The 14,302-nt window shown below is 48.5% G+C and overlaps 1 protein-coding gene across 1 annotated transcript in view; it reads right to left on the reverse strand.

Moving 5' to 3' along the window:
• Positions 1-303: 303 nt before the first annotated feature.
• The window catches only part of LOC119465283 (uncharacterized), a 35,327-nt gene continuing 21,328 nt past the window's right edge, over positions 304-14,302 (reverse strand). Inside the window, exons 10-11 of the mRNA XM_037726080.2 lie at positions 10,584-10,692; positions 304-443 (exon numbers count right to left, since the gene is read on the reverse strand). Of these exons, the coding sequence (XP_037582008.1) occupies positions 10,626-10,692 (67 nt within the window). The 3' untranslated portion in view covers positions 304-443; positions 10,584-10,625. The remainder of the gene's footprint in view (positions 444-10,583; positions 10,693-14,302) is intronic.

Consider the following 14,302-nt stretch of genomic DNA (forward strand, 5'->3'; position numbering starts at 1 on the left):
TACAGGAACAGTGTCTTTACCCCAAAGCACTGCCGCTGATACATATCAAGAACAGTCAAGCCTGTTGCGTTGAACAGGGCGCGTGAGGACGACCAATTGACGGGAATTTTGCAGCGAAGAACCCATAAGCCTAAAGAAACATTTCCACACAGGCACTTGTGTTCCCTTTTCCCATTACCCCGGTATAGGGTAGCCAACCGGACGTTATTCTGGTTAACCTCCCTGCCTTCTGCCTAGCTCTTTCCTCCCTCCTCCTCCACACAGGCACGTACCATGACACTAAAGACATCATGTAGTTGCAACAAGAAGAGAACTGAAAGCTCCTGCTGTCCTCTTCTATGTAGCTCATAATGTAGCCATCCTGCCACGGACACGTCGAGGAGTCTGACTTGAAGTCCCGAATGATGCCGTCGACACGTGTGCCATCATGTGAGCAGCCCAACCTGAAATGTTTAAAAGGACCATGTTTTGGCATCAGCTGCCTGAAAGATTATTTGCGCAACACTGTTTACTATATATTTGAGATTTTTTTAAAACACGAGGAGTAACGGTGAAGAGAGTCAAGATGTATGACTCTATTATGTCTCCAGTGCTTATCTTTTGTTCGCGCTTCTATTTTCAGTTAAGACGGCCACGCTCGCCGACACGTGTGCCAACAGCCAGAACGTCTGTGGATTATCTTACGGGCCTCGGTGCTGGTCATCCGTTCGTGGACTACCGGCGGTCGTTCTACCGCCCAATACGTAACAGCTCTTACAGCCTTTATAATTTAAAACAAACGCTGTCACTTGATTCTGTATCTGAGATTATTTCTTTGCAATATGTTTAAATAGTTTCTATGCTAGGTTTTCCACACCTATTCTCGAGTGTACTTCTATGAGTATCTATATTGTAAATCATCCATACTTCTTTTTGGGCGAGTTGGTACATCTTGAAACTTCGGGCAACAGCGCAAACAGACGACCACATAAAGGGAGACATGTACACACAAGCGCTGACTAACAACTGGTTTTATTGGCAAGGATAGCGCACCTTATATATGCCAGGTTGAAGCAAGGGAAAGGAGGAAAACATAACAAGGGTAAACTCGTGCCAACAACGCAAGCGCAAAGCAGCCAACCAAGCGCAACAAGACGCAAACAATTATTTTTATTTCCAATCTGAAACCCCGATAGCCGCATCGAGAAGATGAAATTCAGCATCAAAGAGAGCAAGGGAAGGGGTGCTGAAGCAGCTTGCTACCGAACTTCCTAATGTGGTAGGCTTCTAAACTGATGCGCGCGGTCGTGTCACTGCTCTTTCCTAGAATCTTCATCTCTTAACCGGGCCTCACAATCAGCACGCTAACGTGCGCAACTATATGTGCGTAAAACAATGTCCGAATGAACGCTCTAATCTACCTGCTCCCAGAGAGACTTTACGTAATAGATATATAATCATGATGACTATAGAAAATGAAAGCGATAAGGAACACGATTTCCCATCTAACGAAAGCGGCCAACAGAACGGCTTATCATTGAGCCATGAAGGGATTCGGGCAATATAGGTCCAGATAATGTCTCACTCGTACTCTGATTGTACTCGCTCCACGTTCGTGAGTGAGTGACGAAAGGTGTCTCAGTAGACGTGAGTATGACTGAGTGCCGGTGAGTTTTACTGGACAAGAATATGAGCAGAAGTGAGTAGCGGCTCACGTGAGTTTGAGTAAAACAGAGTACTGGCCAATTTGAGAGGACGTATGCAGGTTAGTGACTGCTTGCATACATACGTCAGTGGACGTATGTATGCGAGTGCCGGGGAATGGGAGTGGACGCGACTATGACATTGGGCGGGTGCAGGGAAGTGTGTAATGTAAGTGACTGTGAACGCTAGTGAGCCTTTGTAAGCATGAGTGAGCGCGAATAATATCGTCACTTAGTGTCGACGGGTGTGAGTCACCCATGCCATGATTGAGCGCAAAGCCTGCGAAAATATTGGCGAGTGAATATGAGTGAGCATCCACCTGTTCTGCCAATTTACGTCGGGAACGAGCAATTAACAGTCTCTGTACCTCGACGACAGTGATCGGACGCAGAGTGGACAGGTGCGATGAGATACTTCAGGGTTAATGGCTCTTCGAGCGTGGTTTCAGGACCGAAGTATCGTTGAAAGAATTTTTCACATAATCCACGTTTGCGGGCTGGAGTGTACAAGACGACTTCATCGACGCGGTTGAACGATGCTGAGTGGTGATGTTGATCACAGCGAAGATTCCCATCTTCTTTAGCTACGCTCATATTTTCCCATGACAGCGCAAGACAACGGGCGACACGGGAAACGAACTCTTGTTTACTGATGCGAGAAAATTCAATGAGTAAGTGTCAAATACAGTGTTATGAGTTCTTGCTTACTACTACCACCTATATAATAGTCATGTCTTTCAGATAATTTGCATGCCGGAAGCTATAATCACTACGCTACGTGCTACATTCGTATATGGTAACTTGAGCAGCGTCTCAGGCAGTACATATATTTTGGGAGTCTTCGCGTGCGTCAATGTATTTACAGGGCCACAACAGTCAGTACTGTAGCGAAAGGATACGAAGTTGTATGAATCTCAAAGAATTTCTCCTGCAGTACGGCATTCAACCGCGAGACTCTAGAGCACCTACTGCCTCAGTAAGTGTGTTTATCTCCAGAGAAGTCAGTTTGTACGATTTCTAAAATAAAACAACCTTTATAATCGATGTTCTTAACAAGTGCTTAGCAGAAGTTGTCTATAGCCTAAGATATCCCGAGGTGCTATAGCATGGGAATTTCAAACCTGTCGTTTCTTCATTCCCCCTTTTTTTTCAGAAATACCAGGGCGCCGTCATGGTAAAAAAAATCGATATTTCAGATGCGTAGTTTACCCATCCAACTTCACACACCCGCGCCTTAGGATCCCTTCAAAGGCGGCTCAGAGCTTTGCTGGTTTCCCCTTTTGCAATACTGATAACACCTTTGCTACCCCCATTGAACAGTAGTATTATATATAGGTACGAAATATAAAGGTCAAAAGAGTGACTTCATCACTACGACTGAGTGCAATTGCAGCGGTTAACAATGGCACCAGAATAAGGTATGCAACACACTTGTATAGGGCGAGTAAATGGCTTTTTAGTGTGGACGTCCTGTATGATAAAAAGACCGCGTCGAATGAAGTGGTTTCGACTGATCCAAGGTGCCGGACAGAATGCGTACAGTCTAGAGGATTTAGAGTGCTTCTAAATTGAAAGCGCGAGTTTTTCAATGCTTAACAAGTTAACTTTTGGTTATAAATAAAACATGTGGCGAGAGAGCGCTTCAAGATCTGCTGCAGAGGAATGTGACATATTTATTTATTTTATTTATTTGGTACATACTGCCGGCCTGAATGTCAGGCCTTGGGCAGGAGTGGGTATGAACTAATGCAATAATAAGTGAAACAATGCTAGGATACAGCAAATCCGTATCAACAGCATGCTAACGTTGCACGTAATAGCACTCGGCACTGCGCATAACAAAGTGAGCATACAAAGTCGCAGCTCATTTAAGTAAAACAAGAAACAATACAACAATAAGTTCAATACACGGATACAAAATTTCCGTACCAACAGCATTCTAACGTTGCGCGTGACGTGTGACAGCACTCGACACTGCGCATGACAAAGCTGTATTCGATATCGCAGCAGTTCAAAAAAGGAACGAACGCACATGAATGAAAACGCATGACAAATACGCATGATAAATAGGAGGCAAGTACTTATCGCAAACATTCAAGCGCGCACATGAAATACGAAATAGTGGGGCTTTCGACCACCTCAGCGGGCAGGTCGTTCCAGTTACGGATTGTACGCGGGAGGAATGAGTTCTTAAAAGCATTCGTTTTGGCCAAGTATTCACTGACTTTCCTGGAGTGGAAGGATCGAGTTTGCCGTCGCTGTACTGGTTGAAAGTATAAATTCTTATCTATTCCTAATTTGTCATGATACAATAAATAGAAAAGTTTTAGTCTATCACGATACCGCCTTGTTTCCAAGCTCTCCAAGTTAGCTGTCTGCAAAAGGGCTGTAGGGGATGTTTTCCAACTGTAAGAGTTATAAATAAATCTAGCCAATTTCCTCTGTACTTTCTCGAGTTTTTGGATGTTAGTTTTTGTATGGGGGTCCCAAATTACTGCGGCGTATTCGAAGATCGGTCTTACATAAGTTTTATAGGCCAAGAGTTTAATTTCTGTTGTTGAATTACCTAAAGATCTACGTAGGTATCCTAAGCGTTGCATAGCTCTCCTAACTATATAGGTCACGTGATCATTCCAACGAAGATAATGAGTAATTAGTAGCCCAAGATACTTGTAACTCGTTACTTCAGATAGAATGGTACCATTGAGGACGTACGTGAACTTAAAGGTTTGAACCTTACGTGTTACTTGCATTGCCACTGTTTTATTGATGTTAATACTCATTTGCCACGTGGAACACCATCTGTGTATGCAATTTAACGCGTTGTTTAATAATTCCTGATCTGCCGGAGTGCGGATTTCTTTATAAATAATGCAGTCATCAGCGAAGAGCCGTGCCACAACAGGAAGATCCCTAACCAAATCATTTATAAAAATCAAAACAATAAAGGCCCTAGTACAGAGCCCTGAGGGATTCCAGATTGCACAGAGGCATATTTAGAAGTTGTGTGGCCAACGGTGACTGCCTGGGACCTGTAGGATAAGTAGGCTGCAAAGCATGCGAGTAACGAGTCGTTCTTAAGTATTGGTCTTAATTTTGAGAGCAGCTTAGAATGAGATACGCGGTCGAAAGCTTTCTCGAAGTCTAAAAATATGATATCAATTTGACTGGACTTATCGATAGCCAACGTAAGGTCATGAATAGTTTCGAGTAGCTGAGTGATGGTAGACATACCTCGGCGAAAGCCATGCTGACGGTTGTCAATTATGTCATTCTGTTCGAGGAATGTCGACAGGTGTTTGGATATGATATGCTCAAGGGTTTTAGCACAAATGCAGAGCAAGGAAATAGGCCTATACGACGATACAAGTGACTTATCGTCTGCCTTTGGAATGGGAGTAATGATGGATTGTTTCCAATCGTGGGGTAGTTCAGCGCTGGCGAGTGATTTCCTAAATATTAGACATAGGTATTTTGAGCACCATTCAGCGTATCGGTAGAGAAAGACAGTGAGAATACCATCAACACCAGGCGACTTTTTAATATCCAATTTAAGCAAGAGCGAAAAGACGCCCTCTTCGCTTATATGAACATCGTCAATGGGTGGTTTGTCGTCGAAACCAGGGAAGGATGGAACGTTGCTGTCGTCGCAGGTAAAAACCGAGCAAAAGTAATCATTGAAGGCATCAGCGATTAACGCCTGGTCAGTCACAGCGATCCCTTGCAAAATAAGACTGATGGATGGTTTTTTCCTGGGGGATAGATAACGCCAGAACTTGTGCGGCGAGGAAACAAGAAACCCTTTTAAGCGAACGGTTTGGTAGTGGTCTTTCGCCTGTTTAATGGCGTCTTTCAAATTTACGCGTAACTGAGACAGCCTATCAACTGTAAACGATGAAGGGCGTAGCTGATGCTTTTTTCGAGCCTTTTTAACCCTGCGCCCTATACGAACAACCTCCCGCGTCATCCAGGGGTTAGAAGAACGTTTCACGTAGCGTTTTGTCGGAACGAAGTTGTTTATGCACAGATTAACTAGATTTTTGAAGCGGTTCCACAAAGTGTTGACAGAGGCGTTACTTTGATACTCAGAAACAAAATTCGAAAAGGAACTGTCCAGGGCATCTAACATTTCGGTATCGTTGGCGCGTGCAAACACAGGAACGAGCTTTTTTTCGTGTTTTTCTTTCGAGACAGGATTAAGTTTCATTGTCAGGCACACTGTTTTATGGTCAGATATTCCATCAAAAATGCTGACAATTGGATGGCGAGAGAGAGTTTTTGAATTCGCGAGGAACAAATCTAAAGTTTATGAATATCCGCTCTGAACTCGTGTAGGCAGCTTGACTAACTATGACAGATCGTGAAGCAGAACGATATCGACAAGATGTTTGGCCGTTGGTAAAAGTGCCTCGGGAAAGTCATCTGAGCAGTTCACATCTGGGACATTAAAGTCGCCGGCTAACAAAAGGTAACCCGAATGATTCCTATGCCCACACAAGAACTCGTTCAGGCTTTCAAAGAAATTGCTGCCAGCGGTTGGAGGGCGATAAAAGGCTCCGATGATTAAACTCGAATTGTGCAAATTGGCCTTCAAGATAACACATTCAATTCCTGCTATATCAGGCAATCGAGACAGAGTTAGTGACTCATCGAAAATTATTGCAACACCACCTCCTCTGGAATCTCGGTCTTTTCTGTAAATGCCGTAACCAGTAGGTATAATCTCGAAATCGGCAATGCCCTGATGTAACCATGTCTCGGTGATAACTGTGAAGTGTGGTTTGTATGCAATAATGAGACTTTCAAGGTCGGCCCTTTTGTTAACTATGCTTCTAGCATTTACATTAAGGCAACAGAATGTTGCATTTTGTAACAGTCCCATTGAAACACATCATTGCCAATTTTAATTCTGTTGTAGACGAGTTTTACTTTGCCACCCTCTCTTCTAATGTCAGCAGTGCTATCCCAGAGTTTCTTTCTAATTGACCTAGTGGTAGCAGAAAAGTCTTCCGAGATGGATATGTTCTTTCCCTTTAGCTTGAAGCTGTTTCTCAACACGTTTACTTTTTCTCGGTAGTCGATTAGCTTCAATATTATTGGTCGTGGTTTGTTCAACCTTTTCCGGCCAAAGCTATGTATTCGCTGAACTGAAGAAACCTGAACACTGAGCGTGTTCATAAATAAGTCAGAAACCACATTATCTGTCAGGGATGCCGTTGTTTCTTCTGTGCACTCAGGGATGCCAAAAAGAATAAGATTATTCCTGCGGCTTCTGTCTTCCATATCCACTAATCTTCTCTCCACATCTTGTATAGCTTTCTCTAGAAAACAAACCTTCACCCCCACTTCCTTCACTATTGCCACAGATGCCTCGACCTCCTTTAGTTTAGCTTCAATGTTGTCGAATCTTTGATGAATGCTCTTTTGACCATCAATAAGCTGTTTTAGCAACTTTTCCGTAGTGGGGCCTGGGTTGGGTTCGATGTCACCACACAAATTAGCAGTGAAATGACATTTTTTTGCACATACAAACAAAGGCACAAAACACTCTGGGGGCACGTCAGCTGGGCTAGGCAACGATTACTCGTTTTAGTCGCAGAACAAGTGTTACTGACCTGCGTAAAAAGCAGCAGCGGGTTTAGCATGATCCGGATGGGAGGCCAGCTGACGTGCCCACTGAAGTGATCCCTTAGCGGCGAGCTTCTTATAAAGGCAGGTGCCGAAGAACATGATGGCGGTGTCATCCACATGAGCCGGTATCCGGGCGTATCAGGTGCGCAAGCGCTGTCGATGGCGGCGCGAAGAAACGGCCATGAAGAATCCTTGTCAACAGCGGTTACTCCCGTTGTCTTTAGGAGCAAAATCTGCGTAAAAAGCAGCAGCGGGTTTAGCATGATCCGGATGGGAGGCCAGCTGACGTGCCCACTGAAGTGATCCCTTAGCGGCGAGCTTCTTATAAAGGCAGGTGCCGAAGAACATGATGGCGGTGTCATCCACATGAGCCGGTATCCGGGCGTATCAGGTGCGCAAGCGCTGTCGATGGCGGCGCGAAGAAACGGCCATGAATCCTTGTCAACAGCGGTTACTCCCGTTGTCTTTAGGAGCAAAATCTGCGTAAAAAGCCGCAGCGGGTTTAGCATGATCCGGATGGGAGGCCAGCTGACGTGCCCACTGAAGTGATCCCTTAGCGGCGAGCTTCTTATAAAGACAGGTGCCGAAGAACATGATGGCGGTGTCATCCACATGAGCCGGTATCCGGGCGTATCAGGTGCGCAAGCGCTGTCGATGGCGGCGCGAAGAAACGGCCATGAAGAATCCTTGTCAACAGCGGTTACTCCCGTTGTCTTTAGGAGCAAAATCTGCGTAAAAAGCAGCAGCGGGTTTAGCATGATCCGGATGGGAGGCCAGCTGACGTGCCCACTGAAGTGATCCCTTAGCGGCGAGCTTCTTATAAAGGCAGGTGCCGAAGAACATGATGGCGGTGTCATCCACATGAGCCGGTATCCGGGCGTATCAGGTGCGCAAGCGCTGTCGATGGCGGCGCGAAGAAACGGCCATGAAGAATCCTTGTCAACAGCGGTTACTCCCGTTGTCTTTAGGAGCAAAATCTGCGTAAAAAGCCGCAGCGGGTTTAGCATGATCCGGATGGGAGGCCAGCTGACGTGCCCACTGAAGTGATCCCTTAGCGGCGAGCTTCTTATAAAGGCAGGTGCCGAAGAACATGATGGCGGTGTCATCCACATGAGCCGGTATCCGGGCGTATGAGGTGCGCAAGCGCTGTCGATGGCGGCGCGAAGAAACGGCGATGAATCCTTGTCAACAGCGGTTACTCCCGTTGTCTTTAGGAGCAAAATCTGCGTAAAAAGCCGCAGCGGGTTTAGCATGATCCGGATGGGAGGCCAGCTGACGTGCCCACTGAAGTGATCCCTTAGCGGCGAGCTTCTTATAAAGACAGGTGCCGAAGAACATGATGGCGGTGTCATCCACATGAGCCGGTATCCGGGCGTATCAGGTGCGCAAGCGCTGTCGATGGCGGCGCGAAGAAACGGCCATGAAGAATCCTTGTCAACAGCGGTTACGCCCGTTGTCTTTAGGAGCAAAATCTGCGTAAAAAGCAGCAGCGGGTTTAGCATGATCCGGATGGGAGGCCAGCTGACGTGCCCACTGAAGTGATCCCTTAGCGGCGAGCTTCTTATAAAGGCAGGTGCCGAAGAACATGATGGCGGTGTCATCCACATGAGCCGGTATCCGGGCGTATGAGGTGCGCAAGCGCTGTCGATGGCGGCGTGAAGAAACGGCCATGAAGAATCCTTGTCAACAGCGGTTACTCCCGTTGTCTTTAGGAGCAAAATCTGCGTAAAAAGCCGCAGCGGGTTTAGCATGATCCGGATGGGAGGCCAGCTGACGTGCCCACTGAAGTGATCCCTTAGCGGCGAGCTTCTTATAAAGGCAGGTGCCGAAGAACATGATGGCGGTGTCATCCACATGAGCCGGTATCCGGGCGTATCAGGTGCGCAAGCGCTGTCGATGGCGGCGCGAAGAAACGGCCATGAAGAATCCTTGTCAACAGCGGTTACTCCCGTTGTCTTTAGGAGCAAAATCTGCGTAAAAAGCAGCAGCGGGTTTAGCATGATCCGGATGGGAGGCCAGCTGACGTGCCCACTGAAGTGATCCCTTAGCAGCGAGCTTCTTATAAAGGCAGGTGCCGAAGAACATGATGGCGGTGTCATCCACATGAGCCGGTATCCGGGCGTATGAGGTGCGCAAGCGCTGTCGATGGCGGCGCGAAGAAACGGCCATGAAGAATCCTTGTCAACAGCGGTTACTCCCGTTGTCTTTAGGAGCAAAATCTGCGTAAAAAGCCGCAGCGGGTTTAGCATGATCCGGATGGGAGGCCAGCTGACGTGCCCACTGAAGTGATCCCTTAGCGGCGAGCTTCTTATAAAGACAGGTGCCGAAAACATGAAGGCGGTGTCATCCACATGAGCCGATATCCGGGTGTATCAGGTGCGCAAGCGCTGTCGATGGCGGCGCGAAGAAAGGGCCATGAAGAATCCTTGTCAACAGCGGTTACTCCCGTTGTTTTTAGGAGCAAAATTCTGCGTAAAAAGCAGCAGCGGGTTTAGCATGATCCGGATGGGAGGCCAGCTGACGTGCCCACATATGAAATCGCCGTGCTGTAAAATTGTCAAGAGACATCAATGCGGCGGTAGGGGTGCTAGACACAAACCTCACTTTTGAGGACTTCATGTGTGCCCTAGACTGAGAGGAGTGTTATTAAAAATTAGTAACTGACATCAGATACCGCTGATAATGTGAAAGGTTTGGAAAACGAAAGACGATGCTAAAGAGTATGAACCGACTGGCTGGTTATATAACATGCCAAATGTTATATAACCAGGTTACGTGTGCTTTTTTTATTAAACAACGAACGTTCTAGCAAACAACGTGCGGGATGCACAGGTGGAACAATTGCCAGCTAAGCATGCCATGCTAACCCCGACCGCTGCAACATAACTACTGCCATCACCACCAGCAGCGGTATAGAAAGCAGATCACATGCTGAATAAAAGTGACTTAAAGCGCAGTTTTTCAACGACAATACACACTTATCTGGACATATGCAGTCTTACGACCATGTTTCTACAATTAAACCGATCTTTTCTCTCTTGCAAAAACGAAACTCGTTATTGTCTCTGTGCATGGCACGAATGCATGAAGCAAGGAATTAAATTAGAAGCTTGGAGTATTTGTTTTTAAGAATATATGACAGCATAACACCTGAGAAATCCTATGGCACGTAATGGCCATGAGTTCGTTAATTGCAATTGGCATTGCACGATGTTGCATTGCATTGTAGCTGAGCGAAGAAGCAATTATTGAAGTTCGAATAATACTTACGTGTGCCCCATTTCGTGTGCCATAATACGAATTCCAACGTAACTATAGGCTTTGTCTTCGCCTAGCTGCTGACGCCTCTCGGTGCAAGCAGATGCGACAAAGGCGAAGCCTTAAACGTAAAGAAAACACGATATTGTGATTTTTGAATGTTCAAAAGAAAATAATGAAAACTGGTTACGTCAGATACGCAGGTACTGCATAATTTTTATTGCGATAGCAATTATATGGACACTCCAAAGCGGATTTCTGCCGTCGGCGTCGCCGTCGCCATGAGGTTCCGTATGACGTCAACGGCGATGAAATCGTCGCCGCGCTCCGGACGCTGTATGTGCGAGTGAAAGGGCGCCAGGGACGCGGGATTTTACGGGGAGCGAACGCACGTCGGAGAGCAAACGCACGTTCTGCGCCGTGCTCTCCAAGTTTTCGCGTCGCATTGTAGACATTGACGATGACGAAGACTGCACCCTGGCAGCCTAGATGCCAAAACTCTGGTCCTGCCTACTGGCTCTGGGGCAGCTCCACTCACTCTTAACGCCCAACCTAACCATGGCGGGAACCCCTAAAGTTAGGCGTTCTGCCCCCTCCAAATCGGCGTCCCCCATCATCATAACCCAGTGGAACTGTCGGGGCCTCCGCTCTCGCACCAAGAGAGCGGACCTCCGACTTTTCCTCTCAACCTTCGAGCATCTGCCCGCGGTGGTTGCCCTCCAAGAGCCAGGGAAGGGCGCCACCCTTACGAACTATTCGACGTTCCAGCAGGACCCCTCGTCTTGTCTATGCGTTCATCGAAATTACACAGCTAACAAGGTAGATCTTGACCTCCAAACCGACTATTCCTACGTAATGGTGACTCTCCTCCCGCTCCGCAAACAGGACCCATCCATTCACATCCTCAATGTATACTGCTCTCCGAAACTCCAAAACGTCTCATTCGCGGACCTCTTCAGTCGTGCGCTGAGAGTTGCGGGCCGGGACCCCCTCCTGATTGTGGGCGACTTCAACGCCCCCAGTCGGGTCTGGGGGTACCGCCGTGAAGAGAAGCGTGGCCGCAAATTGGCGGAGCTTACGTCCACGCTGGGCCTCACTCTTCACACTGACCCTGTCCACCCAACTCGGATTGGCAACTCCGTGACCAGGGACACCTGTCCGGATTTGACCTTCACACGCAACATTCAGTTCGCCGACTGGGTCAATACTGAGGAAACCCTCGGTAGCGACCATTGTATCATCAACACAACCATTCGCACACGCCCCACGGCACGACCCTTCAAACAAGCCCACATCCCAGATTGGACGAAATTCAGACAAAATTGGCAGGACACTGTTCCCATACACACGCACGGCTACCAGGCCTGGTCCCAGCAATTGGTTTCTAGCTTGCGTTCTACGGAAACACACATCAAACTCTCAGAGGCGGTCTCGGATGTGAATAACCACCTCCTCCACCTTTGGGAAGCCCGGCACAGCCTCGTCCGCCGATGGCGCCATCAGAAACACAATAGGCAACTAAAATCTCGCATAGCAGAGCTTACCCAGAAGGCGGCAGAGTATGCGGCCCAGCTCGCCGACTCGAACTGGGTTAGCCGCTGCAATACGGCTGCGCGACAAATGTCCAGCCGAAACACATGGCGTCTCTTTCGCGCCCTCATTGACCCCACACAAACCCGCACTGAAACGCAGAAACACTTGCAGCGCGCCATCCACGGCTTTGCTGGTAACACAACTCAGCTAGCACACAAGCTCAGGGACCAATACCTGTGCACTACCCAGGATACCCGAGGGACGGCATACTCATATGCAGGCTCTGAGAATGCCGAGCTGGATCAACCTTTCCAGCTTTATGACCTGAAGGCAGCCCTGGCCAAAATGAAACGTGGCACTGCACCCGGACGGGACAAAATTACAGTCAAGCTCCTGGCAAACCTACCAGACTCGACTTACAATTCACTGTTGGCATACTTCAATTCTATCTGGCTGGGAGAAGTGCCCATCCCTATCGATTGGAAGACAGCACTTGTCACCTTTATTCCTAAACCTGGCAAAGCCGTAAATCCGGACAACCTCCGCCCCATATCTCTCACCTCTTGTGTGGGCAAGTTAATGGAGACGATGGTGCGGGACCGGTTGTCTACTTTCATGGAAGACCATAACACATTTGCGGACACCATGTTCGGGTTTCGCCCCCACAGATCCGCACAGGATGTCCTCCTCCAACTTAATCGGGAAGTCCTAGACCCCATCGAATGCCCCCATAACGACAAGGTGGTTCTGGCCTTGGACCTTAAGGGAGCATTCGACAACGTCACTCATGAAATTATCCTAATTCATCTCTCTCAAACCAACTGCGGGCGTAACGCTTTTCAGTACGTCTTACAATTTCTAACACAGAGACACGCATACTTGCACATACAGGACACCGAACATGGCCCATACACTCTAGGGTCCAGAGGTACACCACAGGGCGCTGTCCTCTCCCCCCTATTGTTCAATCTGGCCATGAAGAACTTGCCTGCCCAGCTGGAGACTGTCCCGGGGGTGCAACACGCACTCTACGCGGACGACATCACCATCTGGGCCACGCAAGGCTCTTTGGGAGACATGCAGGCCAACCTGCAGCAAGCGGCGACCATAGTGGACCGATATGCTCACGCTTGTGGCCTCCAATGTTCCCCCCAAAAGTCTGAATTCGTGCATCTCCGCCCCTCGCCCAAATGCACGTCCAAAATTGCTCTCTCTCTAGAGTATGGTCGAATCCCTGAACAACACGAAATTAGAGTCCTCGGACTTTTCATCAACCAACACCGCCGGTCCGACACAACACTAGGGAAGCTGCGGAAGGTGGGGGACCAGGTGGGCCGTATGGTCCGCCCGGTTTCCAACAAGCGCGGGGGTCTCAGATGCAAAGATGCCTTGCGGCTGGCTAATGCATTTGTGACTAGTAGAATTTTGTATTCGACTCCATACCTCCATCTCCGCAAGCATGAGGAGGACGCCCTTGAGGTCATCCTCCGAAAGATGATTAAGCGGGCCCTTGATCTCCCGGTCAGCACCTCTAACCAGCGCCTTCTTGGCCTGGGGATGGTGAATACGTATCGGGAGCTCAAGGAAGCTCATCTTACCAACCAACTCACACGTCTTTCTCAGACACTGTCGGGTCGCCGCCTCCTAGCCCGACTACACCTCCAACCTCTCAGACAGATGGAAGAGCGCGTACGTACGCCACAAGAATGGCGCTATGCCCTGCACGTGCGCCCTCTTCCCCGGAACATGGCATGCACACACCATGATGGCAGACGCCTGGCTCGGGCGGAGGCCCTGGCGCGCCATTATGATTCCAAACCCGGCGTTTTCTACGTGGATGCCACCGGCCCTCACCATGGGGGATGGTTTACGGCCGCGGTGGTCCACGAAGGCAAAACAGTTAACGGCCTTAACTTTCGCGCTAGAGACATAACATATGCGGAGGAAGTCGCCATCGCGTTGGCTGCATCCGATTCTCGCTCTCAAACCATCATTACCGACTCGCGAGGGGCCTGTCGGAACTACGAACAGGGTCAGATACCATTCCTGGCCTATCGCGTCCTTCAATCTAGCTGCCGAACCGGGGACCCCGACCCCCGATACGTCGTTTGGGCTCCTGCTCACATGGGACTAGAGGGAAATGAGGCAGCGGATGCTGCCGCCCGCGCGCTTTCTCACCGGGCTCCTTATTTCTCTGA

This window comes from Dermacentor silvarum, chromosome 9 (assembly GCF_013339745.2).
Source record: "Dermacentor silvarum isolate Dsil-2018 chromosome 9, BIME_Dsil_1.4, whole genome shotgun sequence".
Lineage (NCBI taxonomy): Eukaryota > Metazoa > Arthropoda > Arachnida > Ixodida > Ixodidae > Dermacentor > Dermacentor silvarum.